The sequence below is a fragment of the Dasypus novemcinctus genome, chromosome 19, assembly GCF_030445035.2.
Source record: "Dasypus novemcinctus isolate mDasNov1 chromosome 19, mDasNov1.1.hap2, whole genome shotgun sequence".
NCBI lineage: Eukaryota > Metazoa > Chordata > Mammalia > Cingulata > Dasypodidae > Dasypus > Dasypus novemcinctus.
Window position 1 is genome coordinate 6,511,906 of NC_080691.1, and position 26,054 is coordinate 6,537,959.

General features: G+C 54.4%; 1 protein-coding gene across 3 annotated transcripts in view; it reads right to left on the minus strand.

Moving 5' to 3' along the window:
• Positions 1 to 2,413: 2,413 nt before the first annotated feature.
• POLE (DNA polymerase epsilon, catalytic subunit) overlaps positions 2,414 to 26,054 on the minus strand; it is a 70,333-nt gene continuing 46,692 nt past the window's right edge. Inside the window, exons 30-49 of one of the 3 annotated variants that reach the window (XR_011646462.1) lie at positions 24,585 to 24,797; positions 24,111 to 24,320; positions 23,748 to 23,891; positions 20,040 to 20,180; positions 19,700 to 19,853; positions 19,524 to 19,630; positions 19,180 to 19,356; positions 18,868 to 19,091; positions 18,462 to 18,682; positions 17,913 to 18,117; positions 15,991 to 16,164; positions 14,902 to 15,027; positions 9,314 to 9,446; positions 7,416 to 7,860; positions 6,498 to 6,626; positions 6,071 to 6,264; positions 4,411 to 4,611; positions 3,966 to 4,091; positions 2,916 to 3,005; positions 2,414 to 2,834 (exon numbers count right to left, since the gene is read on the minus strand). Coding sequence is in view for 1 of the 3 variants with exons in the window: in XM_058281175.2 (XP_058137158.1) it covers positions 2,721 to 2,834; positions 2,916 to 3,005; positions 3,966 to 4,091; positions 4,411 to 4,611; positions 6,071 to 6,264; positions 6,498 to 6,626; positions 7,668 to 7,860; positions 9,314 to 9,446; positions 14,902 to 15,027; positions 15,991 to 16,164; positions 17,913 to 18,117; positions 18,462 to 18,682; positions 18,868 to 19,091; positions 19,180 to 19,356; positions 19,524 to 19,630; positions 19,700 to 19,853; positions 20,040 to 20,180; positions 23,748 to 23,891; positions 24,111 to 24,320; positions 24,585 to 24,797 (3,276 nt within the window). In the remaining 2 variants the exon portion in view is untranslated. Of the gene's footprint in view, positions 2,835 to 2,915; positions 3,006 to 3,965; positions 4,092 to 4,410; positions 4,612 to 6,070; positions 6,265 to 6,497; positions 6,627 to 7,415; positions 7,861 to 9,313; positions 9,447 to 14,901; positions 15,028 to 15,894; positions 16,165 to 17,912; positions 18,118 to 18,461; positions 18,683 to 18,867; positions 19,092 to 19,179; positions 19,357 to 19,523; positions 19,631 to 19,699; positions 19,854 to 20,039; positions 20,181 to 23,747; positions 23,892 to 24,110; positions 24,321 to 24,584; positions 24,798 to 26,054 lie in introns of all 3 variants that reach the window. The other 2 variants (XR_011646463.1, XM_058281175.2) reach the window with 2 other exon arrangements.

Genomic DNA, 26,054 nt, shown 5'->3' on the forward strand with positions numbered 1-26,054 from the left:
GGCCCAGCTCTGAGCCCCGCACCTGCCCGGGGAGCTTCGCGCTGCGCCGCGGACCCCAGCCCGGCAGGGCCCGGTCCTGCCCGTCCCTCCACAGCCTCACAACCGCCGTGGACGAGGGTGGGGGCCCTGCCCTCACGCCCCCCGCTGCCCAGCCTCCACTGGGCCTCTGGCCAGAGGCAAGCTCCCGCTGGGCTTCCCGCATCCCTCCTCGCCTGCCCTGGCTCCAGAGGCCACACCGTAGCCAAGAAGCCACAACATACTCTGTCCAATAAATCCTGCAGCCAGAATTTTCCGGCCCCGTATCTAATTTTGGGGGGTTGGGGGTGAGAAGGGATGGGGAGAAAACATCCTCACCCTGGTCTTGTGCCGACGGGGGGGGCAACCAGGGGTCCCTGCCTGGGCACCAGCTGCATGCAGCACATGTGGGGCAGACAGCCCCGGGGTCCCCACGCGCTGGCCCACTTCCTGCACGAGCCACCCTCACCCAAAGACACGGGAACTGGTGGCGAGCGGAACAGGAGCGAGTCGGAGGCCAGGAAAACGAAGCTTGTGCAGCACGGGCCCCAGTTGGGAGGCTCGCCGCGCTCCCCATACTTCCTAGGGCGGGTGGAGGCAGGACGGGCGGTGCGCGGGCTGGGGGGCTGGGTGCGGCACTCACGGACAGGGCATGCGGCTCCCCAAGGCCAGGCGAGGCCACGCGATCAGAGCAGCAAGGCTGGTGCCCGCCCGCCCCAGCCCTCACCAGCCACCCCAAGTGCTTTCAAGAGAGGCCCAGTGCCCAGGGCCTGACGAGAGCTGGAGCCTCGTGGCTCCGCTCTGGGCCACAGGTGGACACTCCAGACGATGGAAACGGAGTTCCAGGCAAGAGTCACCTCCCGGGTCACGAAGCTAGAGGGCAGGGAGTGCAGGCTCGGGCCTGGGGTCCGAGGCCTGAGCGTTCCTGGCCCACCTCCAGAGCCCACGCACTCTTGGGCGATTGTAGGTGGCTGTGGGGGACAGACTTAGCTCGACCCCGTGGTCACTTCCTCCAGCAAGTGGGCAAGCCCCACCCCGCCCACCCGCCGTCTTCAGCCACCCTTAGGGTATCAGTTCTCAAACCATCCAAATGCTGAACACTGAGTACCTGGTTCACAGGGTACCCAACCTCAGTTCTGGAGAAACTGGCTTTTCCAGTTGGGTCCTGGACACAGCTCAAGAGCTGGCCCGGCCCAGGGCCCCCCAGCGCACCAGAGCCCACTCCCGCCTGCAAAGCCATCACCCTGGAGCTGTTCTCAAGGGGGATGAGCTGGAGCCCACCCACCCCAGGTGGGTGAGCCTGCTGCGGCCACACAGCTGAGCACCCCCACCCTGCCGTGGACAGATGAAGGAGCGAGCGGCAGTGCCTGTGAAAACCCCCAGGGCCCGATCGCTTTCCTCCTCGCTGCCCCCTGGCTCCAGCCTCAGGCCGGCGCCACACGCCCCCCCTTCCAGGAAACCTAGTTAGCCTGCTCCCTCCCTCCCTGCAGCCCTAATTTGATTTCGTCTTCTCTAACTCTGGCTGCAGCCACGCTGGGAGCGTCAGGTTTCCTGCCTGTGATCTGAGCGCTGCCCATGGCCACGGTTCCCAGCAGCAGACCTGCCGGACCCGGAGGCAGGGGCTCATCTCCTCCCAGAGGACCAGCAGCAATCAAACCAGACGCAAGGACAGCATGAGGTGTCGGGCAGACTCCAGGGCCAGCAGACGGCCAGAGGGGCCAGCCTCCTGGGAGCCCTTGGGGTGGTCATCTGTCATGGGCCCCTCAGGGGCAGAGCCAGGGCTTCCAGCGTTTTCCATGGGTGCAGGAAGGGGGGGACGGGGGGTCACTGCTAAGCAGCATGAGCTGGTGCTTGTTCTCATACCTGGAACACACACGCCTTTGGGAACGGTGCTCACGGCCAGCCCTGGGATAGCCGGGGGAGAGTCCTGCCCTCAGCACCCCAGTGCCAGAGGACACACAGACAAAAGCTCAGGGCTGGAAGTGCAAGAACAAGAGGACAGTGGACACTGTGACTTGGGGTCCTTGCCGTGGGTCCTGGGGCACAACAGTGGGCGCCCACCACCCCCGAGCAGGGGGCTTGTGCTGTCCCCGCCTCCTCCCCTGCACCTTGCTCCTTCCTCGGAGCTGAAACCCTAAAATCTTTCCAGACTCCATGACGCTGACATCGTGACAAATGCCGTGCCCCACAGTCTTTCTTTACGGGCTCCTCCAGCCAGTGGGAGGGGGCTTGGGGGCTCCTGCCCAGAGCTGTCCTTGGCTGAAGAGACGCCACCTGGGCCTGGGCAGGCCGCAGGGAAGACGGGCAGTGAGCGCAGGCCCTGTGATCCAGCCAGCGGGCTCCCCGCACGGGTGCATCAACCCGCCCCACCCCACAGAGCGCAGGAAGTGACGAGGGCTTAGGGTGGCACAGCGTGTTTATTCCAGAAGGGCATCCAGGGGGACCGAGGCCCTCAGACACGGCTGGCAGCATCTGCCCCAAGGAAGGCCCAGGGCAGTGGTCCTTTCCTGTCCCTGCGTGCTCATGCTTCCGCCTGAAAGCGCCCTGAGAGCCTGTTTCCTTGCCTGCCTCCTCCTTTCTGCCTCCACCAGGGCCGCTCGTTTCAAAAATCAGAAAACAGGGGCAAGGAGCGACGAGCAGAGTCCCCGGGTCAGGCGGTGTGGCCGGTGCGGGACACGCCTGCCACTCCCTGCGCCATGGGCAGGCTAGCGGCCAAACTGAGGGTTCTTCTGTAGCAGCCACTCCAGAGTCTCCGAGAGGTAAGACATGCCGTAGTGGTGGGCGATGTTCCGGAAGATTCCGATGTGCTCCATGAAGACCTGCAGGAATAACAGCTGCAGCCAGACCTGAGCCCTACACAGGTGTGTCGGGGAAAGGTGAAGGGGGAGGGGCAGACCCACCTGGCTGGAGATGGTGAGGGCGAAGTCGCCGGCACAGCCGCAGAAGACAGGCATGTGGGCCTCCTTGACGCCTCTGCACTTGAGGCAGACCTGCAAGGAGCCGCCTGCTCAGGGGCGCCGGGCCCAGTCGCGCTGCTCGGGCTGCGCGGGCCACCAGCCCGTCCCCCTCCTGAGCCACCACGGGCCTCAGAACCGCGCAGGCCTCGTGTCTTTCCGAGCCGGCCCACGGCCCTGCCAGGCTCTCCTGGGCATCGTCACAGCAAGCGTTGTGCTTGTGCTGCCGTGTCTGGGACGGTCCAAAGCTGGATGCAGGCCAGATGGCACTGACAGTGGGCTGAGCCCACGAGCCGGGGCCTATCCACGCGCTGGGACGCGGCTCAGCAGGCGGACAGCCGTGCGCACCGCCAGGGGCGCAAACCTCCTCTGGCTGCAACTGCTCAGCTCTGCGGTGCAGGGCCGCGCGGCCCCCGAACCACAGGCCAACAACGGGTGTGGCTGGGGTCAAGTAAAAACTTCACTTACAGGCACTCATGAGCATCTCACGTAATTTTCATGGGTACAGAATAGCCTTTCTTCCTCCAACCACTTAAAAATTAAAAGCCCCACCTGGTGGGTGGGATTTGGCCCCGGCTGTAGGTTGCTGACCGCTGTGCTGTGATACCACTGGCAGGAGTGTGGAAACTGGCCGAGTCACCATGAGTGCAGCCAGGACAGAGCCTCTTGCTGAGAGCCAGGCGCCGTCCAGGTGCGGGGACAGCCACGCCCCGACTGGTAGTGGTCCCCTCCCAGCTGCCAGCAAGCCTGGCCTCCTGCAGGACTTGAACCCTGTGTGGTCTGAGACTGGACCACAGGCTTGAGCCAAACCATGCAGGGTCCCACCGCAGACCGCAACCCAGGGCTCCCCTGGGCTCCCTGCTCGGCCTCCAAAGGCCCGAGCCATTGGCCAGCACCCCCCTTCCGTACCTGCCCGCTGCCCACAGGGACTGAGCTATCGGCCAGCGCCCCACTTCTGCGACCCGCCCGCTGCCCACGGGGGGCAGGGCTGCCTACCAGGTCCTGCAGCGTGAAGGCCATCAGCTTCTTCTGCAGCGCCTCCACCAGGGCCATCTCGATGACGCTGGAGTCGTAGGCTGCCTCGCAGTTGGAGCAGAGCCACTGCGGCAGGGCCACCCCGTCCTAGGCAGAGGGAAGGGTGTGAGGACCCTCGCTCAGTCCTTTTGCCTCTGCCACCTGCCCCCGCGCAGGCGTATGTCCACAGTGCCTTCACGCCAGGCGGGACATGATGGCCTGAGTGTGCTGGTTTCGGGAAGGAAGTGACTGGACAGAGGAGAGAGCTGCGGTCAAAGCTGAGAAGGCAAGTTCTCAGGGTGCTGCACACGGCACGGCCAGTGTCCGAGCACACACGACAGCAGAGGGGCTTCAGCCGGCAGGGCCCCTGGAGAGCAGGCGCTGCAGCCTGCCCCGTCCGCTTGGGCCACCAGGAAGGGGTGCCCACCTGGGAGAAGGCGGAGTCTTTGCACAGGTCCAGGTCCCGGCAGAAGTTACAGCTGCGGCAGATGACCTCGGGGAGCACGTAGGAGCGGCAGGGGTCTCGGAACTGGGCCTCCTCCGAGAACTCGCCGACGTCGACCAGGCGAAGCAGGTCCCGGTGCAGCTTGTTCACCTGGTTCGTGATGTTCGTGTCCAGAGACAGCACCTGCGGGGGCACCGCCCACGTCAGGGGGTCCCTCTGGAGTGGAACCCACCAACTCTTTCTCGGCGGCGTCTCCTTCCCTGGCACCGCTGGGAACACTGGAGGGAAGCGTGGCTGAGCCAAGAGCCACCTGGGGCCTGGCAGCCTCCCGGGGGTGCCTGGGCCTCTGGGGCTGCATCAGCTCCAGGCGATTCTGAGACACCCCCACTTTGCCCTAATCGTAGGTGGCCCCAAGTTTACCAGACTCCCCAAGCCCCTAAAGGAGTGGGCCTCCTAGGTCAGCTTGGAAGGTCTCTGACACGTCACTGATTTTAGAACAAGCTGCAGTGGAGCCAGCCGGGGGGAGAGGCCTGACGACGTGCTGGCCATTTTCTGGAGAAGGCGCTTGTGGCCTAATCTGGCCACCCTGGCCAGAGTAGAGGGTCCGAGGCCTTCCTCAAGACCCTGATCGCCAACAGTAGCCCCATGGCTGCCGTGCGGCCTGAGCCAGAACAAACGCAGAAACAGGTAGGAAGGGAGCAAGGTGAGGTTTGGAGAGCGCCGTCTCCTCCTTCTTTCCCATCTGTATCTGTACTTGGCAAAATAAGAAAGGATGTGCCCGGGAAGCAGCAGTGACACAGCTAAATCTCAAATGACCTAAAAGGCCACATACTGGGAGTGGATGTGGCTCAGCGGTCGAGCACCTGTTTTTTCAGTCGGAGGTCCCGGGTTCAGTACCCAGAGCCTCCTAAGAACAAAACCAAACAAGCAAAACAAATGTAAAAACAAAAAAACAAAACACCTACTCAGGGGAGCCCATATGGCTTCGTGGTTAAGTGTTGCTTCTCAAATACAAGGTCCTGGGTTCAATCCCTGGCCCAAGTAACCCCCCACCCCAAAATTTTTCTTTTACTGTATTATAAATCATACCTTAATAGAAAGCAAAATTTAAAACCTTTCAGGTCAACAGAGGAATTAAAATGACTCACTAAGAACACTCGTTTCCGGCAGGCGTGCCCTTGGAGCATGGCGCTCTAGTGCGCTGGGAAAATCAGTACCTAGCGGACGTGACCACGCTCTGTGGTCCACGTGGCAATGTCCTCCATTCGCCTGACTCGCCCTGCCTGGCCCAGAAAACCACCTTTGTCCACGGCAGCCCTGGGTGCCCGAAGCTCTGCCCCAGCCCTGGTCAAGGCTCCCATGGGCCCCCATGACCCGCGGGGCTTCTCAACCCTCTTCCTCACACGTGCCCCTGCCCAGCCCACCAAGGCCGGGCCTCTGCCTTCGGCTCCACGCTCCCCCTCTGCCCAGAACGCTCTTCCCCGGGCCCGTGACGGGTCCGCCTGTGGCCCGCGGTCTTGGCCTGTGCAGCCACGCGGCTCTGCCAGGCACCTCGCACACCACTGTAGCCCCACCACTCAGCGGAGCTTGCTGGCCCCCCGAGCACAGGTGCTGTGAGAACAGGGCTCCTCTGTGCACCCACCTTGCACACGGACTTTATGAACTCCAGGGCAGGGTTACTGAGCAGCAGGTGAGAACCCGGGAGGAGAGGGAACATCTCTGAGAGCTCGGTCGAGTTCCGAGAGCCAGTGACTTTCTTTTGAATCTTCTGAGTGATGGTGAAGAAGTTCTGGGTGAGCTCATTTGCCACATACTCCTGAGAGAAGGTGATCATGCCTGGGGGAGAGCGGATGGCTGAGCCTGCTGCCCGTGTGCTGTGCTGGACGCCAGGAGGGGCCGCTGGGGAAGCCAGCCCCTAGGCAGAGCCCCCTGGAGAAGCCAGCCCCTGCTGCACAGGCCCCACTGGAGAAGCCAGCCCCCTACGCTGAGCCCCCGCTGGAGAAGCCAGGCCCCTAGGCAGAGCCCCCCCTGGAGAAGCCAGGCCCCTAGGCAGAGGTCCAGGCGCTCACCAGGAAGGGCACCAACCATCCCCTCCGCCTCCTGAGTGGGCCGGCCGGGCCCCCTCCTCACTGGGGTGCAGCTGGGGCCGCTGCGCCGTAGCTCCTCCTGCATACTGTGGTACACGGCCACGATGTAGGCTGCGGAAAGAAGAGCCGGGACGCTGAGAGGCTGTGAAGTGAGGGCGGCCGAGACCTGAGGACAGGCCAGATGCCACCCAGAAATGCCACCATCAGCCATGACTTCACCTGCTACCTTTAAACAAGCCAGAATTTAATTCGAGAAATGGGAGTAAGCAGGGACACTTGCGATGCCCAAGTTTACTCATAGAGAGGAGGGTTTTAGCAATAAAATGATGTATTTAACCTTCACGCTGGAAAGTAAGCGTAGAAATGAAGGCCAGACTCCCAGGGTCAGCAATGTCTTTGAAAACTCCAGCAGGCCCACATGCCCAGAAGATTTCAAAGGAGAATTGAGGAAGTTAAAGACCCAGGACAAGTGGACAAAAATATAAAACAAGCACAAAAGCAATGACCCTTGTCCCTACATACATGTGGAGACACTTACGTCTACCTGTTGACAGATGAATTTATAACATGCAGTTAACTGCTCTAATGACTGACCTTAATTACACAGGGTGTCTAACTTGTGTACTTCCTTTGCACACCAACCTAGATAATCTGAACCTTAGATCCAAACCACAGCATACCTTACACCCAAGAGTTAAGCCTCAAGCGTGGCCAGTGGACAGCTGGTTTGGGAAGTTTCTAGTCTCTCTACTGCTGGGGGTTTCTCTCCACTAACTCTGAGTGCATATGCACAGATGTTTCTGGAAAACGTATGTGAAAATGCCAGGAAGCAGAACTCTAGCAGAACTACCCAAACCTGCAACGCGCCCTCCAGGAGCAGCCTTGCTCACCAGGACTCACAAGAGAACTAAGCCCAGAAGGGCGCGCCGCTCCCAGCCCGTGCGACCTCGTGCAGCTGCCAGCGCCGCCCCAGAGTGCAGCAGGGAAGACGTGCTGGTGCGGAGGGCATCACCGCGTCCCTCTCAGGTAGCCAGCATGCTCCCACCAGCTGCCGCCTTGCTGACATCCAGCCGCGTCCCAGACATGCCCACTGCTGGTCGCCTGTGGGGGGGGCCGTGCGGGGGGTCTGGGCGGGGCAGCCCAGAGGCTCACCTGACACGATCATGAGAAAGTAGCTTTGGCAGGAGGCTGCCTGCGGCAAGAACTGCAGAATGTTCCAGTTGTTCTCCAGTAAATCCTCCACATCGGATTCCTCTGGGCTTCCCCCCTCCTGCTCCTGCGAGCCTTCCTCCTCCTCTTCGTCGTCCTCATCCAGTTCGCCCCGCTTCTCCCCTTCAGGGGAGTCCTGCCGTGAAAGAAGAGACACCCCTGCTGCATATCCACCACGGCAGCTGTCCTCGTGAAAGCTGGGCCTGTCTGACGCCATCGGCCAAGTGTGGCCTTCATCTTGCGTTTACTCCAGGAGCCTGAGCAGAATTCAGCACGATGGCTGTGCGAGGTCGTGTGCGCCACGCGCCTGGCCCAGCAGGAGACACGGTGAATCTCAGGATGAGAAACATAACTCTCATCTTGCTCTTCCAGAACATTCACCATAAAATTGACTCAACCCCCACTGGGACCCTCGTAGCATATCCTAGATGTGTCTCTCCTGGAGCCCTCGTCCCTCACTTTAGGATCACACGTTTCACTGTAAAAACAGTGGTGCACCCATCTTTAGAGCAGTCGCCCTCCCCCCATCCTTCTCTCCCCCTCCCCATCTGGTCTTATCGCCTTAACCCTCTACCCCACCAGAACCGCTCTGGTCGTTTCTGCACCGCCCAAGGAGAAGGGCGGCCTTAGCCTGGTGCCATCTGCCCAGGCAGCCCCTGGCACCATCCTCTCTTGCTGGACCCTCAGGGTACGCTCCCGCTGCTGGCAGCTTCCTCTGGTCCACCGGCCCCCACACCCCGTGAGCTCCAGCCACCCAGGCGCACCCTGGCAAGTCGGCCTGCCCGTGCACGGCAGCCCCTCAGGCCTCAGGTCTCTGGCACGCTGGCCTCTACCCTGATCTCGACGAGCTGCCTGAGGGGGTTTGGAGCTGCAGGCACCCCAGAAGGACGGTCTTTGCCTAACCCACCGGTGTGGGTGTAGCCCCACCATAAGCAGGGCCTTCCAGGAGGCTCCTTCACCCCACTCGGGATGGGTCCTAATCCTCTTACTGGGGCCCTTAATAAGAAAATGAAATTCAGACAACAGAGAGAAAATCACGGAAGCCAGAAGCTGAAATTCAGTGAAACCTGGAGAGACCAGGAAGAGCCCTGGTCCCCTGGACCGACACTGACCAGGCCCCCCCCTTTATGCCTCCTCCCACCTTTACCCTCCAGCAGTTTTCAGAGGGGGCCAAGAGAAGTCAGGTCCTGACGCCCACTCGAATTCCCGTCTCTACCAACGCCCAGCCCCCATGGCCACAGCCACAAGGCCAGCCCTAGCCAGCTCCCTGCCCCGACGCCCATCCCCCTGGATGCTCCTCACATGCTGCAGACGCACCTGCCGCAGAGCTCGCCCACTCAGGGTGCCTCACGCCAGAAGCCCCCTCCACTGCCCCCTCCATTCCGAGCTCTGCTCTCATGTCACCTCCTCACGCTCTTTGCCCTTCCCATTGTGGACGCTGGTTCTGTGTGCACTCGCCTGTGCATTCACGCTCCCCACGGAGACTCTCAGCAGGCGGAGGGGAAGCCTCCTGTGTCCCGCACGGGCCTGGCTCAGTGACTGCTGATAAGGGGCACCTCACAGGTCGCTGCGGGCTCCACAGCTCTTACCTGTCCACAGTGGATACGAGATGAAACCTTCCCTTTGATTCCCCCATAGTTAGACGGATCCATCCAGAGAAGAAATTCCCAGCATCGAGAGAAAGAAATTGTCAAGGAATGGAAGATCTCCTTAGAATGAATGCTGCAAAAGAAGCAAAACAAATTTCTAAAGTTTCCCATTTTCTCCATGTTCCCTCTTTTTCCTACATATCACTTTACTTTCAACTTACTTAAAACTAAACATAAAGTGGATTCAGCATCTCTTACCCCTCAAACTTTTTAAGGAACAATGGTGAACGTAACTCTAAGGAGACTTCCACTCCTGGCCAAGATGGCAAACAGAGACCAAATTTAGCCCCAGGAAGACAGAGCAGGGCACTGTCTCCAGGTCGAGGAGGAGGAGCTGCAAGTCTGGAGGACTGCACAGGGCAGAGCAGGGGGGAAAGCTGCACCGAAGAACTCCATAGGCCCACAGTGTGCTGCTGGGCACGGGCATGTGCGAGAACTACGCTCCTCACACTCAGATGATCAAGTGCCTTTCCCCACCGCCCAGCCTGGACAGCCTTTCGGTCCCCAGGGCCCTGGGCACGGTGCTGGCGAGTCCCGTGTCACCCTGGAGAACAAGCTGTAGGCTAAATGCTGCCCTGGTCCTAACAAGTCTTAAAAATAAAAAAGTCCTGAACAAACCTGTTTCAGTTAACATGACTGTCACAGAATAAAACTCAATCGTATTACAGGAGTGCAAAAATATGCAACACACAACAGGATAAAATTCACCATGTCTGGCATCCAAATAAAAAATTATCAGGCAAGCAGGGAAGCAGAGAAATATGACACGTGGTGAGGAGAAAAATCAATCAACTGAAAACAAATCAAGAGTTGACACAGACGGTAGAATCAGCAGAGAAGGGCATTAAACTGAAAAATAAGTGTCTGATCAGACATTGCAGAAGAAAAAGATTAGTGATTTTAAAGACATAACAATGAAACTATCCAAAATGAAAGAGAGAAGAAAAAAGACTTTCAAAAAGTGGACAGAATTAGTGAGCAGTGGAACAACTTCAAGTGGCCTAAAATATATGTAATTGGAGCTCCGTAAGTGGTTGGGGGAAGGGGAAATATTTGAGAAAATAATGGCTGAAAAATTTCCAAATTTCATTAAATTATAAACCCACAGATTCAAGAAGCTTAACAAACCCCAAGCACAAGAGGAACCCTGAAGAAAACAATACAAAAGTACATCATAAACTGCTTAGAGCCAGTGATAAAGAAACAACTCAAGAAGTAGTTAGAGAGGAAAAAAGGCACAGAGATGCAAAGGAACAAAGAGGACAAGGAAAGGCTCCTGTCGGAAGCAATGAAGGCAGACAATAGGGAGACGCTCCACGGCAGTGAGCAACACCAACCTCAAATTCCACACTCAGTGAAAACATCGTTCAGAAATGGATGTGAAATAGATACGGATACACAAAAGCTGAAAGACGCTATTGCCAGCAAATCCATGAGATGAGAAATGCTAAAGGAAGGCCTTCAGGGAAGGAAAACAAAAAACTATATCAGATCCAAGTGTAGATCTACACAAAGGAGTGAGGCACACTGGGAATAATAACTGATAAATTTTAAAAAGTGAAAAAATAAAAATAAGAAAAAAAAAAACATGATTAAACAGAAGACTCTTTTTCTTATTATTTAAATGTTTTTAAAAAACAGTCTATTTTGGGAAGCGGACTTGGCCCAGTGGTTAGGGCGTCCGTCTACCACATGGGAGGGCCGCGGTTCAAACCCCGGGCCTCCCTGACCTGTGTGGAGCTGGCCCATGCGCAGTGCTGATGTGCTCCAGGAGTGCCGTGCCACGCAGGGGTGTACCCTGTGGAGGGGAGCCCCAAGCACAAGGAGTGTACCCCATAAGGAGAGCCACCCAGCGTGAAAGTACAGCCTGCCCAGAAATGGCGCCACTCACACAGAGAGCTGACACAACAAGATGACACAACAAAAAGAGACACAGATTCCCGGTGCCACTGATAAGGATAGAAGCGGTCACAGAAGAACGCACAGCGAATGGACACAGAGAGCAGACAACTGGGGGAGGGGGGGCAGGCGGGGGGCGAGAGAAATTAAAAAAAAAAAATCTTAAAAAAAAAAAACAAAAAAAAAAACCCAGTCTATTTTAACAAAATTAACAATATAATGTGGGGTTTATAACACATGCCCCCCAAAAAAGTATGATGCTAGCACACAGGCCAAGAGGATAAAAATGAACGACTGTAAATCCTTACTGCTTGTGGATTGATTGTATTAAGTTAAAGATATATACCATAAGCCATAAATTAACCACTAAAATAACAAAACACAAACTTACAGCCAATAAAGCAAACAGAATGGAATTTTTAAAAATTCAAAATAAGGGAAGCAAATGTGGCTCAACTAGTTGGGAGCCTGCTGCCTCCTAAAGAGCAGAAGGCACCACAGCCCGTGGGGAGCAGATGTGGCTCAGGCCACTGGGAACTCGCCTCTCATGTGGGAGGCCCTGGGTTCGGTTCCTGATGCCTCCTGAGAAGGCGAGCAGACAGGCAGACAGAGGAGAGAACCATCTGGGGAAGGGAGGAATGACTAAAAATAAAAAGTAAACAAATAAATCTTAAAAAAAAAAAAATCCAAAGTAAGGGTTAAAAAAAAGAAAAGAGAACAAAGAGGGATAAACATAAAACAAACCACAAGATGTAAGATTTAAACCCAATCGTATAAAAAATCATATTAAGAATTGTCTAAATATCCCAATTAATAGGCAAGAGATCGTCAGAGTGGAAAATAAAGTAAGACCCAATAACATGTGAACTTTGAAAAATCGACTTTAAATATAGATACAAATAGATACTCATCCTCCCTTACAGTATAATAAATTAAACTTAAGTTAGAATAAAACCTCTGAGGGAAGCGGATTTGGCTCAATGGATAGAGCATCCGCCTACCACATGGGAGGTCCAAGGTTCAAACTCAGGGCCTCCTGACCTGTGTGGTGAGCTGGCCCACGTGCAATGCTGATGCGCGCAAGGAGTGCCCTGCCACTCAGGGGTGTCCCCCGCGTAGGGGAGCCCCATGCGCAAGGAGTGCGCTCCATAAGGAGAGTCGCCCAGCGTGAAAAAGTGCAGCCTGCCCAGGAGTGGTGCCGCCCACACAGAGAACTGACTCAACAAGATGATGCAACCAAAAGAGACATGGATTCCGGGTGCTGCTGACAAGAATACAGGCAGACACAGAAGAACACACAGCAAATGGACACAGAGAGCAGACAACTGGCGGGGGGGGGGGTGGGAAGGGAGAAAAATAATGAAAAAAAAAAATATATATAAAAAAAGAGATTCCCAGTGTTGCTGACAATACAAGCGGACACAGAACACACAGTGAACGGACACAGAGAGCAGACAACGGGGTGGGGGAGGCGAGAAGGAAGATTAACATATAAAAAATAAATCTTTAAGACAAACAAACCCTCTGAATGACTTAATTCTTCCTTAAATATCGCCTGTGTCCATGGTTTTCAATAGAAGGAATTACCTCACAGGTCAGAGAGTAAAATCAGTAAATTTTAATGAGAAAAAATTCCTGCACTGCATTCACCACGTTCAAAACACAGGAACAACTGAAGAAAGAAAACGTGATTTTAAACAATTAAAAGTTGCTACAACTTGTAATAAGCAATTTAAATTGGCCTGTTGCCCAAAAGAATGAGGGCTACAAATAGAAGGGCTGGATACATTCTTAGAATCAGGCAGGCAGGAGATTAGCTGCCTCTGCTTCCTGACCACAAGCAATCTGCCACTAGTTCCAGGCCATCAACAGCACTGCCTCCACTGTGGAGCCTCAAGTTATCTTCATCACTGCTTACCTGCGATCAACTCAATCCTCTGCACCCCAGGTCCATTAACAAATGAGAAAGGGAAGAAAAAAATAAAGGCGGGCAGGCAGGTGGGCGAGAGGGAGGGAGGGAGAACATGGAAAGCCAGGAAGGAAGGAAATTCTGAATAACAATACTTTAAAAATGCAGCTCAGGGGAAGCGACTGTGGCTCAATCAGTTGGGCTCCTGTCTACCATATGGGAGGCCCTGGGTTCACATCCGGGGCCTTTGTGAAGGCAGGCTCATCCGCACGCTGCAGAGCGCCACCTGTCTGGTAGATGCCGTGAAGAGTCAACTCAGCAAGGTGATGCAAAAAAAAAGGGAGACAAGCAAAAACACCAAAGAGTGTGTAGTGAATGGACAGAGAGAGCAGACAGCAAGCAAGCTACAAGGAGGGAGGGGAAATAAAATAAATACAGACACAGAAGAATGCACGCACAGCGAATGAAGAGAGAGCAGACAGCACGCAAAAAAAAAAAAAAAAAAAAAGCCGCAAGAGGGAGCGATAAAAACAAAGAAACAAAAAACAAAAAAACACACAGCTCAGGAAGTTAAACAACTCCTGCAGAGGGGTTTTTCTCGTTTGACTGTTCTATAAAATCTTTCTCACCCATGCGGCAGTTCAGGACATGGCTGCACCCCTGGGCTCTGCCCATGCCCTGCTTTTCAGACAAAGCCCGTCCGGGCCGGGTGCTCAGGACCAGAAATGTCATTTAGGAGAAGCCAGCCCTGTTCGGCTCACAGTGCGGCGTGGACAGGCTCCAAAGGCAGCCCAAGCCGGGCCGGCAGCAGCAGTCCTGGCAGCCTGTGGCGGGGCAGCCACGACGGCTGGCGTTAAATTACTCCAGAGCACGCATTTTGAATAGGACTAAAAACATCTTGATTCCACCTCCTACTATTTAGCAACAAGACTCATCCCCTGCTTGGTAAGAGCTTTTTCTGCTGTGCTCTCAATGCTGCTCTTCACACTCATACTCAGGCAGACAAGATTTATCCTTACTTTTCTTCTCTGTGCACCCACCAATTAGCGAATTCACTACGTTTACAAAAATGCTTTATAAACTCACCCTGCGAGTATGCGCTTCCCATTATAATTCAAAGAAAAAGACACGTGTGGACATTTTCTATTGCTCTACCATCCCCTTAAGTTCAGGGCAAGGGCTCTCACCTTGTGTTCAGAGACCCTCTGCCAGTCCAGTGAAAAGCACAGACCCTAAGTCCACCCTATACTGTATATTATCTAATAAACAGATCACACTTGCACCAACACATCCCCACGAGGATGTTTTTTTTGAATTTAAACTCATGCTCACTGATCCCTTGCTAAAAACCCCTGATCTAGAGATGCCCAATTCATGGTGGACCCAGTTGGATTTGAGATGGAGTTTCATTAGTGTGACCTGAAAGGTAGAGTCTCTAGAAGTAGACACTCGAAGAACCAGCACTCTTAACTGAAATCCTGGCATGAAACTACCACCCGAGGTGCACACTCACTACCTACAGAAGGTTTATGCTTTAATACCTTTTTGGAACTCTCTTACCACAGGCGATTCCCTGGCCAGGCTAGGCTCAAAACAACGTATCTGAAAATCTGAGGGTGGTTTGTGCTTTACCACGGCTGTTTTTATTTGGTGTCGCTGCTGCCTTTCTACCTGTGTGAGCGCTGAGTTCTTCTGCCACCGAGCATGCGGCAAGTCCCACCTGTTGGTGATGTACTCCACGTAGGCAATGGCGTCTTCGACCTTGCGCTTCTTCGTGCAGAGGATGACGCGGTTGAAGTTGGCGTAAATAACGGATGACCCCAGGCGTTTGAACTCTGCGATAAGCCTGGGGGAGCAAGTTCAGATCCCCTGGTCAGGAGCACTGTGAGCGGAGCCTGCAGGCTAGAGGCAGGCGGTCCTGAGAAGGCAGCGCGGACCACCCCCAGCAGACATTCGGAACTACTTAAAATGCAGACGCTGGAAGAAGAGTGACAGGGCTGACCACGCAAACATTAAAAAATCTCTGCATGGCATAAACAAAACCCAAAGATAATCAACGACTGAAAGGACAAAATTTGCACTTCAAACCAGAGAAAAAAAGGCTAATTTTTACCTGCAAGGAAATCCTACAAACATAAGAGAAAAACAAACAGAACTACAGAAAATGGGCAAAGGATATGAAGAGAAAGTTCAACTTCATTCATAATAAGGAATGCAATGAAGAGCCGCTGGGAGAGCAGTTACCCGCCAGGCCGGCAGCAACACGCCCCGCTGGTGAGGCGGGCAGGAGCCCCAGAGCTGCAGGTACACAATGAGCTGTACACACAACCTCCATGGAGGGCTCTCTGGTAATATCAAATTATCACTTTATTACCTAGGTATAATTACCTATCAGAATTGCAACAGTTTTACTTCCTGGAAACTGTTCTACAGATACATTTGCATGACAAGGTCACTGGCCAACAGGTTATTTGTATTGACGTAAAGCTGGAAACAACCTAGATGTGATCCATTAGCTCGGCACTTCTTACACATAGCTTCACGATATATTGTGAACTAAAACAAGGAAGGTGCAGATCAATAAATACAGCCTGCGACTTTGCAGAAAAGGGGAGAAAGACTGTATCCACCTGACATTTCCCTGGAAGGATACACAGACACAAAGCTACAATGTCAGCTAAGCTTTTATGGGGTCCTCTCAAGTTTAACGTACCATTAACCCAAAAATGGACTGTACTCATCCAGAAGTGCCACGTGGCTGTTTTGCTGGCTTCTGGAACTGACCAACCCGCCAGCAGCCCCGACTCACTGCAGGAAGAGCTTCCTCATCAGGCTGTGCAGGGTCCGGTGCAGGGCGGGGTCATGCAGCAGCGAAGACGGCGACCGCAGCCACCGGTAGAAGTGCATCACCTGGTTGTCCGCGTAGACGTTGTGGTACTGGGTGATCTCCCTCACCCAGCCCACCACCATGCTCTTCAAGATCCTGAAAGAGAGGAGGTGGCGTGGCCACACCTGGCGCCCCCAGCTGCAGCCTTGCTGCTGCGGACTCCAGGGCCGCACTGCCCTGCTGGGCTAAGTCTCCATCCTGGAGCCTTGCCCTCTCCAACGCCCTAGCCATCCCGCCCAACGCCAACACAGGACGCATCTTCCTTCCGCTTTACTCCTGACGTGCCTGGGCTCACTCCGCGCAGCCCACTAAAAGCTCAGAGCTAGGGCAGTGACCAGTGAGCAGGGCCGCTGTCCCAGAATCTCAGCAGCAGCTGTGTGGGAACAGCCCATGACAGGGTGTGCTTTGCCCGGCTGGAGCAGCAGAACCTCTGCTGGAGCGGATGCCCAGTGCCTTCTTGTCCCCAGTACGCCCAGGGCCCGCTCTCACAGGATCACCTCCACTAAATCGCCCGTGAGGCCTCCTTACAGCCACACAGCACTGCCCATCAGCAGCGCTGCCCAGCACCCACAATCGGACCTCAGCTGCCTTGAGGTCTGACCTGTCACCCAGGGTCAGAACCCGCCTTGGCCAGAACGTGCGACGCACCCCGCCCACCCCGCGCCCTCTTTTCCCCCTCCCCGGCCTGCAGCCCCTCCCTGCTGTGCTCCAAGTCCCAACTCAACTTCCCTTCCTCTTGTTAGAAAGCGTGGTGCAGTGGGTAAAGACCCGGCTGTGGGACAGCACAGGTGGGTTTCAAATCCCCTTTTCCACTCCACAGCACGACCACAAGCAACCTGTTGCTAACCCTCTGGCCTTCGTCTCCGTATCTCTAAAATGGGTGCTGACGACACCCACCTCGGGGGCTGCACGAGGACCAAAACAGAGAGCCAATGCTGTACAGCGGGTTCTTTGGCACACAGTCAACAATGTGTCATCAGCAGTGTCACAAGAGCTGTCTTCAACCACTCCACCTGGAGTAATTCTCTCCTCTGACATCTAAGTCTCAATGACTTGTACTTAAGTGGCTCTTCTCATTTGTGGCTTTGTTTTTGCCTCGCTTTATATACATCTATGCTCTGCTTGCATGTCCCACAGCAGAAGTCTGATAAACATTTACACACCAACTAGCTACCTGGAGGTTTCCTACTGCCACACCTCTGCCACACCTCAAGAATGTGTAGACTTAGGAGGGCCCCTACATGACGCGTCCAGGCCATAGGAAGAGAGAGTTCAGAATTCAGAGCAGATGGGAAACGGATTTGGCTCAACGGATAGGGCGTCCACCTACCGCATGGGTAGGTAGATGACCCGTGTGGTGAGCTGGCCCATGTGTGGTGCTGATGCGCACACAGAGTGCCACTGACAAGAATACAAGAGGACACAGAAGAACACACAGCAAAGGGACACAGAGAGCAGACAACTGTGGGGAGGAGGAGAGAGAAATAAATAAAAAATTCAGAACAGAGCCAGAACCTGGACTGCCATCTGTACCAGGCAGAACACACTTGGGTGTGCGAGGTAAAGGAAGGGAATCTTTTCCACTTTGCTTTCTTTCTCTGCCATCTTGGGCTGAGGAAAGCCCAAGTGACATCAAGACTTAGACGTTAATTTTCCAAAATAAGAGGAATGGAAAAACACTCCTGTGTTCCTTCTGCATCCAAACTTGAATCACGCTTCCTCTGGAGAGGCAGAGGGCAGCAAGGAGAATGCGGCACCAAGAATTTTGGGAGGGACCACGCCTGGCGTGGTCCTAGGAAGGCGAGGCACGACGCCCACCCTATCCCGGTGGCTCCAGCTGGTACCTGAAGGTGTTGGAGCAGAGGGCCGCCTCGTCATAGCTGGCGGGGACGCTGGAGGCCTGGTTGCCGGTGACCATGTCCTCCAGGGACGCGGGCTGGATGACGTCGAAGCTGATGCCCACGCTGTCTGCTCCCTCCATGTCGCCGACGCGGTGCGACTGCATGATGGTGTTGACAGCGAGGTTCTGGAGGTCCAGCTCCACGCACACTGCAGGGGCGCAACAGCCGCCGCTGGACCCCTCGGCAGCCCATTGCGCACCTTGCGAGGTCCAGCCTGCTGAACGTCCCTCCTAGGAAACGCCCCTGCCCAGCGACACCTGCGCCAGAGCTGGCACTGCCAAGGACGCACTGGCATTTGCCCTCACGAAACCGCTGGGCAGCGCGACTTCCACCCGGCCCGCGGCCCATGGCGGAGCGCTGCTGGCCTGCCAGTCCAGAGATGCCCTGCCTGAGCCTGATTCTGCCCCTGCGGAAAGCTCCTGCGCGGCACAGGCACCGGCAGGTCTCCCCATGACTGCGGGAACGCGCGTCCCTGCTCGGCTCACCACTCACCCGTGGAGTAGCAGCCTGAGCTGTTGATTTCCACAGCGGCCTGGTCATCGAACTCCATGACCAGGCGGTTGTCGTCAGCCTCCTTCCCTCCCAAGTCGGGGCGGGGTGTGGGGGAGAGCCACAGCAGATGGTTGTGCCGCTGCAAGTGGCGGGCAAAGAAGAGATCAGAGCCGAAGGTGGAGATGTCTTCTGGCAGGTTTCCAACGGGAATGTGGAAATACCTGTACCGGGCACAGAGGCAAGGAGCTCTCGAGAAAGTGGCAGCCGGGTGAGGGGCAGCTTCAGCCCCGAGGCGAGCACAGCTGCACTGCCGCGGGACTGCGGGCTCCGCAGCGAGAGGACCAAGCTGCAGGATCAAGGCCCACCTGGCTGGGGCTCCGCGCCCCAGCGCCCCTGCTCTTCTCACCTGCTCATCTCGAAGGCCTGGGACAGGTAGGTGTCCAGGTGGAGGTAGTGCTGGATCATGTGGCGGGCTCCGTGGCGCTGCCAGTCCAGAACACTGTAGCTGACCTTGTCGGCCACGCGGACAGGCACCAGGGGGAATTCCTCCAGGATGGGAATCTCCGCGGCCAGCCTCCTCAGGGCCCAGGGCGACTGCACGGCGATGAGCGTGGGCCCACGGCGCTCGTCCTGGGTTCAGAGCAGACAGGGCCCAGGTGAACATGGCCTCCTGGGGGGAGGACACAGGGCACTGCCCGCCTGCCCCGCCTGCCCGCACCTTGTAGGCGAGCAGGAAGCGCTGGATGGCTCTGCAAACGGTCTTCAAGTCGGTTTCAGCTCGCACTTCAAAAGTGTGTTTGGGGGGCGGGAGGAGCTCGGGACCCATTTTCTGCAGCAGGAGGCTGTGCTCTGAGGAGTACATGCTGCCAAGGCTGGGCATCTGGTTGCTTCGTACCTGGACCGACGATAGGCACGTCAGCCCGGCCCTGCCCGTGGCAGTGCTCACTCACGGACTCAGGCTTGGGGAACGAGGGCACCAAGGGCAGCCAAGAGGAAGCAGCCTCCGTCGCTGTGAAACACCAGCTCCCCATCCAGCCCACTTTGCAGGGCCCAGGAACTCACAGTGTCTAGCACAAACACAGATGCTCTGCGCTGAGAGGGAATGAATACGCCAAAGAGCGCTTTGTGGCCCTGCGAGTGATGGTACAGGTAGATGTGGCGGATACTCCCTGCAGGAGGAAACAAGCTGTGACCCTGTGATCTGCAGGGAGGGGGGCTGAGGGCAGGCACAGGCGTACCTGGTTCTAGGTAGCTGAACTGGGCCAGAGACCGCATTTCCAGATGTTCCAGAGCAAAGCTTTCTGCTTCCCAGGCTGAAAGGTGCCTTGCCAGCTGTTTACTGACCACACACACACAGCCGAGGCGCACGAGGGCCCGGAACAACAGCGGCACCTGGAAAGCAGGCAGGCTCAGGCAGGTGCCAGGCGTGGCCAGGGCCACAGGAGGCATCTGTGATTAGCTGCACCACCACCCCCGGCACAGCATGCCAGCCGAGATCCACGCAGGGATCCCTGAGCATGTGCCCCGCCCCATCCTGCGTGGTCCCTGTGGCCCCTCCGAGGGGCTGGAAGGCGTTACCTGAGTCTCGTACACGCCCTCGATGTCCGGCGCTGACAGCTGCGTATTGATCTCGTTGATGTGCTCCTGGTACATGGCCTCCGGCACTGAGTACTCGTAGAGGTTGTAGACCACGTTGGAGCGAGGCAGGACCCGGTTCACCTGGTGGCAAGGCTGGGATCATCCTACGTGCAGCTTAAATGAGTGTTCCCTAGAGACCCTCACACACAGGATGGTTTAAAAACTGCAAATGGAATTCAAACACTTACCTATTTCCAGAAACCCCACTGAAATGAGGCAAGAAACTACTATGGTTATTTCTTAAAAAGGATGAGGGGTGGGGAATGAAAATGCTTCACCCCCGGGAAGCAGGAAGGGTACCAACAGGGTAGAACTTTCTAGATGGGTGGGAAAAGTGGTCTGCTCCATGTAAAGAAGAGTCCCCAGTCCCCAACAAAGGCAGAAGGCCAGGTTCCCAGAACAGATCCAGATGCTCTCTAAACTCCTGGTAATGGCCTGGAACGAGAGCAGAGCAAGGGCGGCTGGGCGTCCCACCGACCAGGTGGTCTGCACAGCCAACCCTGTTTGCAATAATGTGCAGGATCTGCTCAAGGGAGCTTCTTCTATGCTCATGGGCCAAAGAGAAAAAGAAGACTGCTCCAAGCTGCCCAGCTCAGGGAAATAATCACAGCTCATCGCGGCGCGAAGCCTCAGAGGTTCCCAAGCCACCTACTAACACGCTCAGAACCGAGTTCAACAGTAAAACCTCAACTGCACGTCTATATACTAGCCATGAACAAACGGAAACTGGAGTTTAAAAAATATTTACAATGGCTCCAAAAATGAAATACTTAGGAGCAAACCTAACAAAATACACACAGGATCTACATGCTGAAAACTTAAAATTGCTGGTGAAAAAAAACTAAAAGAAGACCTTTCAATAAATGGAGCACTAGATACAACACTGAAAGCAAGATCCAAATGGGAAGTGGATGTGGGCTCAAGTGACTAAGCTCCTGCTTGCCACATGGGAGGTCCCAGGTTTGGTTCCGGGTGCCTCCTGGAGAAGACAAGCAAGACAGCGAGCTGGTGCAACGGGCTGGCACAGCGAGCTGATGCAACAAGGAGATATAAAGAGGAAACACAATGAGAGACACAACAAAGCAGGGAGCAGAGGTGGCTCAAGTGACTGAGCACTTCTCTCCCACCTGGGACATCCCAGGTTTGGATTCCAGTGCCTCCTAAAGAGAAGATAAATGGACACAGAGAGCGCACAGAGAAGACATTGAGCACAAACTATTGGGTGGGGGAGGGGGGTGGGATAAATAAAATAAATCTTAAAAAAAAAAAAAAAAAACCCACAGAAGGAAAAATTGATAGGCATACTTAAGATGTGAGGAAAAATATGACTTTATAGTTGACTGTAAAATATTAAACAAAAACTTATGAATCCATAGTAACACTTAATACTTAATGAAGAGAAAAAAATGAAAGAAAAAATTTCATTTGTGGACTTCTGAGAAGATGGCTTTGGAAGTTAAGGGGGTAGGGCTCAGCCCTCTTATAAAAACAATGGAAGAGAGAAACGGCTGTGGCTCAATCAGTTGAGCTCCTGTCTACCATATGGGAGGCCCTGGGTTTCCATCCTGGGGCCTCCCTGTGAAGGCAGGCTGGCCTGCACGCTGCGGAGTGCTGCCTGACCCGCAGGCGCCATGGAGAGCCGACTCAGCAAGGTGACACAACAAAAAGAAGGGAGACAAGTGAGAACACCGAAGACCCCGCAGTGAATGGACACAGAAAGCGGTCAGCAAGCAAACTTCAAAGGGGGAGGGAAAATAAAATACACACTGACACAGAAGAACATACAGCAAATGGACAGAGAGAGAAGACAGCATGCAAAAAGCCACAAGGGGGGGATTAAAAACAACAACAACAACAGAGGAAAGGCAAAAATCTGTCTGAGAGAGTTGAAAAGGTGAAAAGGCAGCCTATTCATTGGGAGAAAATTTTCAGAAACTACATATCCAATAAGGGTTTGGTCTCCGTGTTATATAAAAAGATCACACAACTCAATGATAAAAAGACAAGCAACCTAATTAAAAAATGGGCAAAATACTTGAACAGAAATTTTTCCTAAGAAGAAAAGCAAATAGCCAAAAAGGACATGAGAAGATGCCCAATGTCACTACCTGTTAGGGAAATGCAGATCAAAACGACAATGAGATACATTGTACACCTCACAGAATGGCCATTATTAAAAAAACAGAAAACCACGAGTGCTGGAGAGGATGTGGAGAAACAGAAACACGCCCTCACGGCTGGTGGGAGTGGAGAGTGGAGCAGCCTCTGTGGAGGACAGTTTGGAGGCTCCTCAGGAAGCTGAGTACAGAACTGCCCTCTGATCCTGCAATCCCTCTACTGGGAATATATTCAGAAGAACCGAAAGCAAGGATGCAAACAGACACATGCACGCCGATGTTTATAGTATCATTATTCACAATCGCTAAAAGATGGAAACAGTGCAAGTATCCATCAATTGATGAATGGATAAACAAAATGCGGTATATTCATACGATGGAATACTATTCAGCTGTAAGAAGAAATGAAGTTGTGAAGCGTTTAACAACATGGATGAACCTGGAAGACATTATGTTAAGTAAAGCAAAGCAGACAGAAAAGGACAAATATTGTGCAGTTTCACTAATACGAACTAAATATGATGAGTAAACGAATGGGGTCAAACTATAGAGTACAGGTTGCTAGGAGTCAGAAAGTAGGCTGAGAAGGGGGAGCTGATGCTGAATGTATGTAGAATGTTCAAAAAGGGGGCCTGTAAATGCTGGGAAATGGTTAGCTGATGGTACACATTACAGCGAGTGTAATTAATGGTGATTTATAAACGTGATGGTGGCTGAAATGGTCATCTAGGGAGGTTAATGTCACTTGAAAGAAGGCGAGAAGATAACCCAGGGACTGTATACATAATGATTTCGGTGGTGGATGATGATTGTTAAAATAATACAAATACCAGAATGTTCCTCTATTACAAGGTCTTAAGAATATGGAGACACATGGGAAAAATACAACCAATGTAACCTATGGACTCTAGGTCTGGGATTTTTCCTTTTAGAGTAATGAAAACTTTCTGAAATGGACTGAGCTGATGACAGCACAACTCTGCTGAACCTGAGACCACTAAGAGTGGGCTTTGGACGGACTGTGCAACATAGGACTGTATTATGCAATAATCTCCATGGTGAAGGATGGACTGTGGTTAACAATACAAGTACGGCCATGTCTCTCATGATTTGTAACAACTCTACAACACTAATACATAGAGTTACTAACGGTGGTTTGTAGGAAAAAAAAACACCAAATATAAGCTATGGACTACAGATAGAGGTAATACGATGATAAGGTTCTTTCATCAATTTTAGCAAACGTAGGTGTTGGTGGTGGGGAGAGGCACAGGAATCCTGCATGGAATGCACGATCATTACTTTTTAAGTACCAACTTGTGGAAAAAAAGCAAATTAAAAACCAAGCCAAACAGAACCTGCCTGGGAAACTTCCTGGCAACAGTGGGGCACCAGCAGGTTAGATAAATTACAGGGAATGCAAGGATGCCGTGCAAATCACTGCAACCAATTCTTACAGTGTCCCAATAAGACCCTTAGAAATGGAGGTGCAAGAAGCCTGGCCGCTGTGGGACAGCCTCGGGCCCCGCACCTTGCGATAGGAAGGCCCTTCTTCCGCTTTGGCCACGCGCTGGTTGACGTAGAACACTCGTGGGATGCTCAGCTTGATGCAGTGCAGGTCGCTGCCAATGACGGCCCACAGCCGGAACGAGCCGGCCTGGTTGGTCTCGCTGATCTGAAGGGAAGGGCGGCCGTGTGGCACTGAGGGTCTCCCTCTCAGGAGCCCTCTGAATGCCTGGGGACAGAGCCCCTCCCAGGGTGAGCTCCAGCCCCTGTGCCAAGTTCCGCCCTGCCTCCTCCACCCCACATCCCAGAACAGCTTCAGAGTCTGGGCCAGGGACAGCCCCCAGCCCCTGCCCTCGCTCATTTGTGCCGCTGCTGAAGCCCCACACACCTGCACGATCTGCCAGGGAAGGTCCAGGACGCTGCGGGCTGTTCTGCGCAAGAAGCTCCCCAGCCCAGCTGTGGGCCCGTCTCGGACCGCCCCAGCCCGTGGCCCGCCCTCTGCCGCCTGCAGACACCGTCTCTTTCTGCGCTCGAGCCGCTGTCGGGCTTGCAGCTGCCACTTCTTCTTGTGAAAGCGGAGCCAGACCAGCCACTCTTCCTGGGACAGGCCACGGCATCAGCCACGGAGGAGACGGAGAACATGCGGTGAACACGCAGAAACTCTACAAAGTCCTTCCTGGGCACTCAAGGACTCGGGCATCCCGCAGTCACCCTCTCTTGGGCAGACTCTTCTGGGGCTCCTCTGAGTACAGAGACTTCAGTGCACACAGTGGATCCCTCTGGGCAAGGCAGCCCTGGCCTAAGCCAGTCTCTGTTCCCTTTTCACAGGGTCTGTCCCTTCCCACTCTCTGACACTGCTTACCTTGGTGGTACCGAGGGCAGGAGGCTGCCCCAAGACGTCCTGCCAGGGCACACTCAGCTCCAGGTCCTGGGACTCCTCCTGGCTCTCCCAAAGGACGCGCTTCCTTTTTGTAGCAACAGGCAGGGCTGGGTGCAGAGGCTTGGTGCAGCCGAAGTCTTCCATGTCAGGGGTGCCGTGGCTCTGGCTGCTTGCTGGAGCCTGGTTCATCGTGACCTAGAAAGAACCAACCAGGTCTCAAAAATGCCGACCAAGTGTGCCCCTTACATTCCACTTCTAGAAACTTACCATAAGCACATGAAAGGGGACAAATGTGTATATGCATGACCATGCTTATTCAGACTAACTTGTTTGTAATTTTTAATAAGGAAGCCATAAACAGTCACGTGAAGAAAATGTCACCCAAGTACCTACCACAAGTACGGAGCAAATGATTACATTTTTCAAGTTTGCTCCAGAACTCCTTTTAAAAGAAAGGAAAAATTGCAAGTAACAGCCAAAGCCACTTTCTCCTTTCCCCCAAAGAGGAGGGAGAGCAGTGCCATCGTCCCCCAGTTTCACATATCATAAACCAAAGGCCATTGCTTTGAGTTTTGAGTTCATGTAAGTAGCAACATGATATGTATCCTTTTGCAACTTATTCTTTTTCTGAGATTTAGATGTGGCCCACCGATCTGAACTGTTGGACTATCCCAGCAGACAAATGAAGCAGCTGGCCTGTCCGCTACACTCCAAGTGACGAACAGTGGTTTCCACTTTGTCAAAACTACACAGCGTGATTCACTGACCATCCTTCTACCCCCTGCCGGAAGCATCTGTGCACATTCCTCTAGGGTAGAGGGGTTTGTCTGGGTCCTAGAGAATCTTGACCTCTAACTAGCCATAAGCCACTGTCTGTATGATCAACCCCCCAGACACACTGATGAGCTCGTTTGTCCCGGGGTTCTGACCCTGAGGAGACCGCTCTGGGGTGTGAGGCAGTCTCTCAAGCACCATTCTGCACTCACCTCATCCCCGGTGAGGCTGTGCTTCTCCTGACACACGCGGGAGGCAGCCTTCTAGGAAGGCCCCAGTGCTCCCACCTCCTGGTGCTCATGCCCTTGTGGGAGTTCCTCCCAAGTGCAGGCTGGGCCCAGCGATGCTCCAAACCAAAGAGATTAAAACAGGAGGGATGGGGCCAGCTGACAGGCTGTGACGCTGCAAGCCACCTATGGAGAGGCCCGCATGGCAGGACGATAAGGGCAGCTCTCAGGCCAGCGGTGCGAGAAGAGCGGAGTCCTGCCCACAATCTCGAGAGCACACCTGAGAGTGGCCCCTTTCCCAGCCATGACCTTGACTGTGGTCTTGTGAGAGCCAGAGCGTCAGCCAGGCTGTGCCCAGACCCGTGGCCTGCTCAAAGTGACGTCACAAGTGTGGGATGTCGAAGCCGGCAAGTTCTGGGATCATGTGCTAGGCAGCAAAGGTAACTAATGC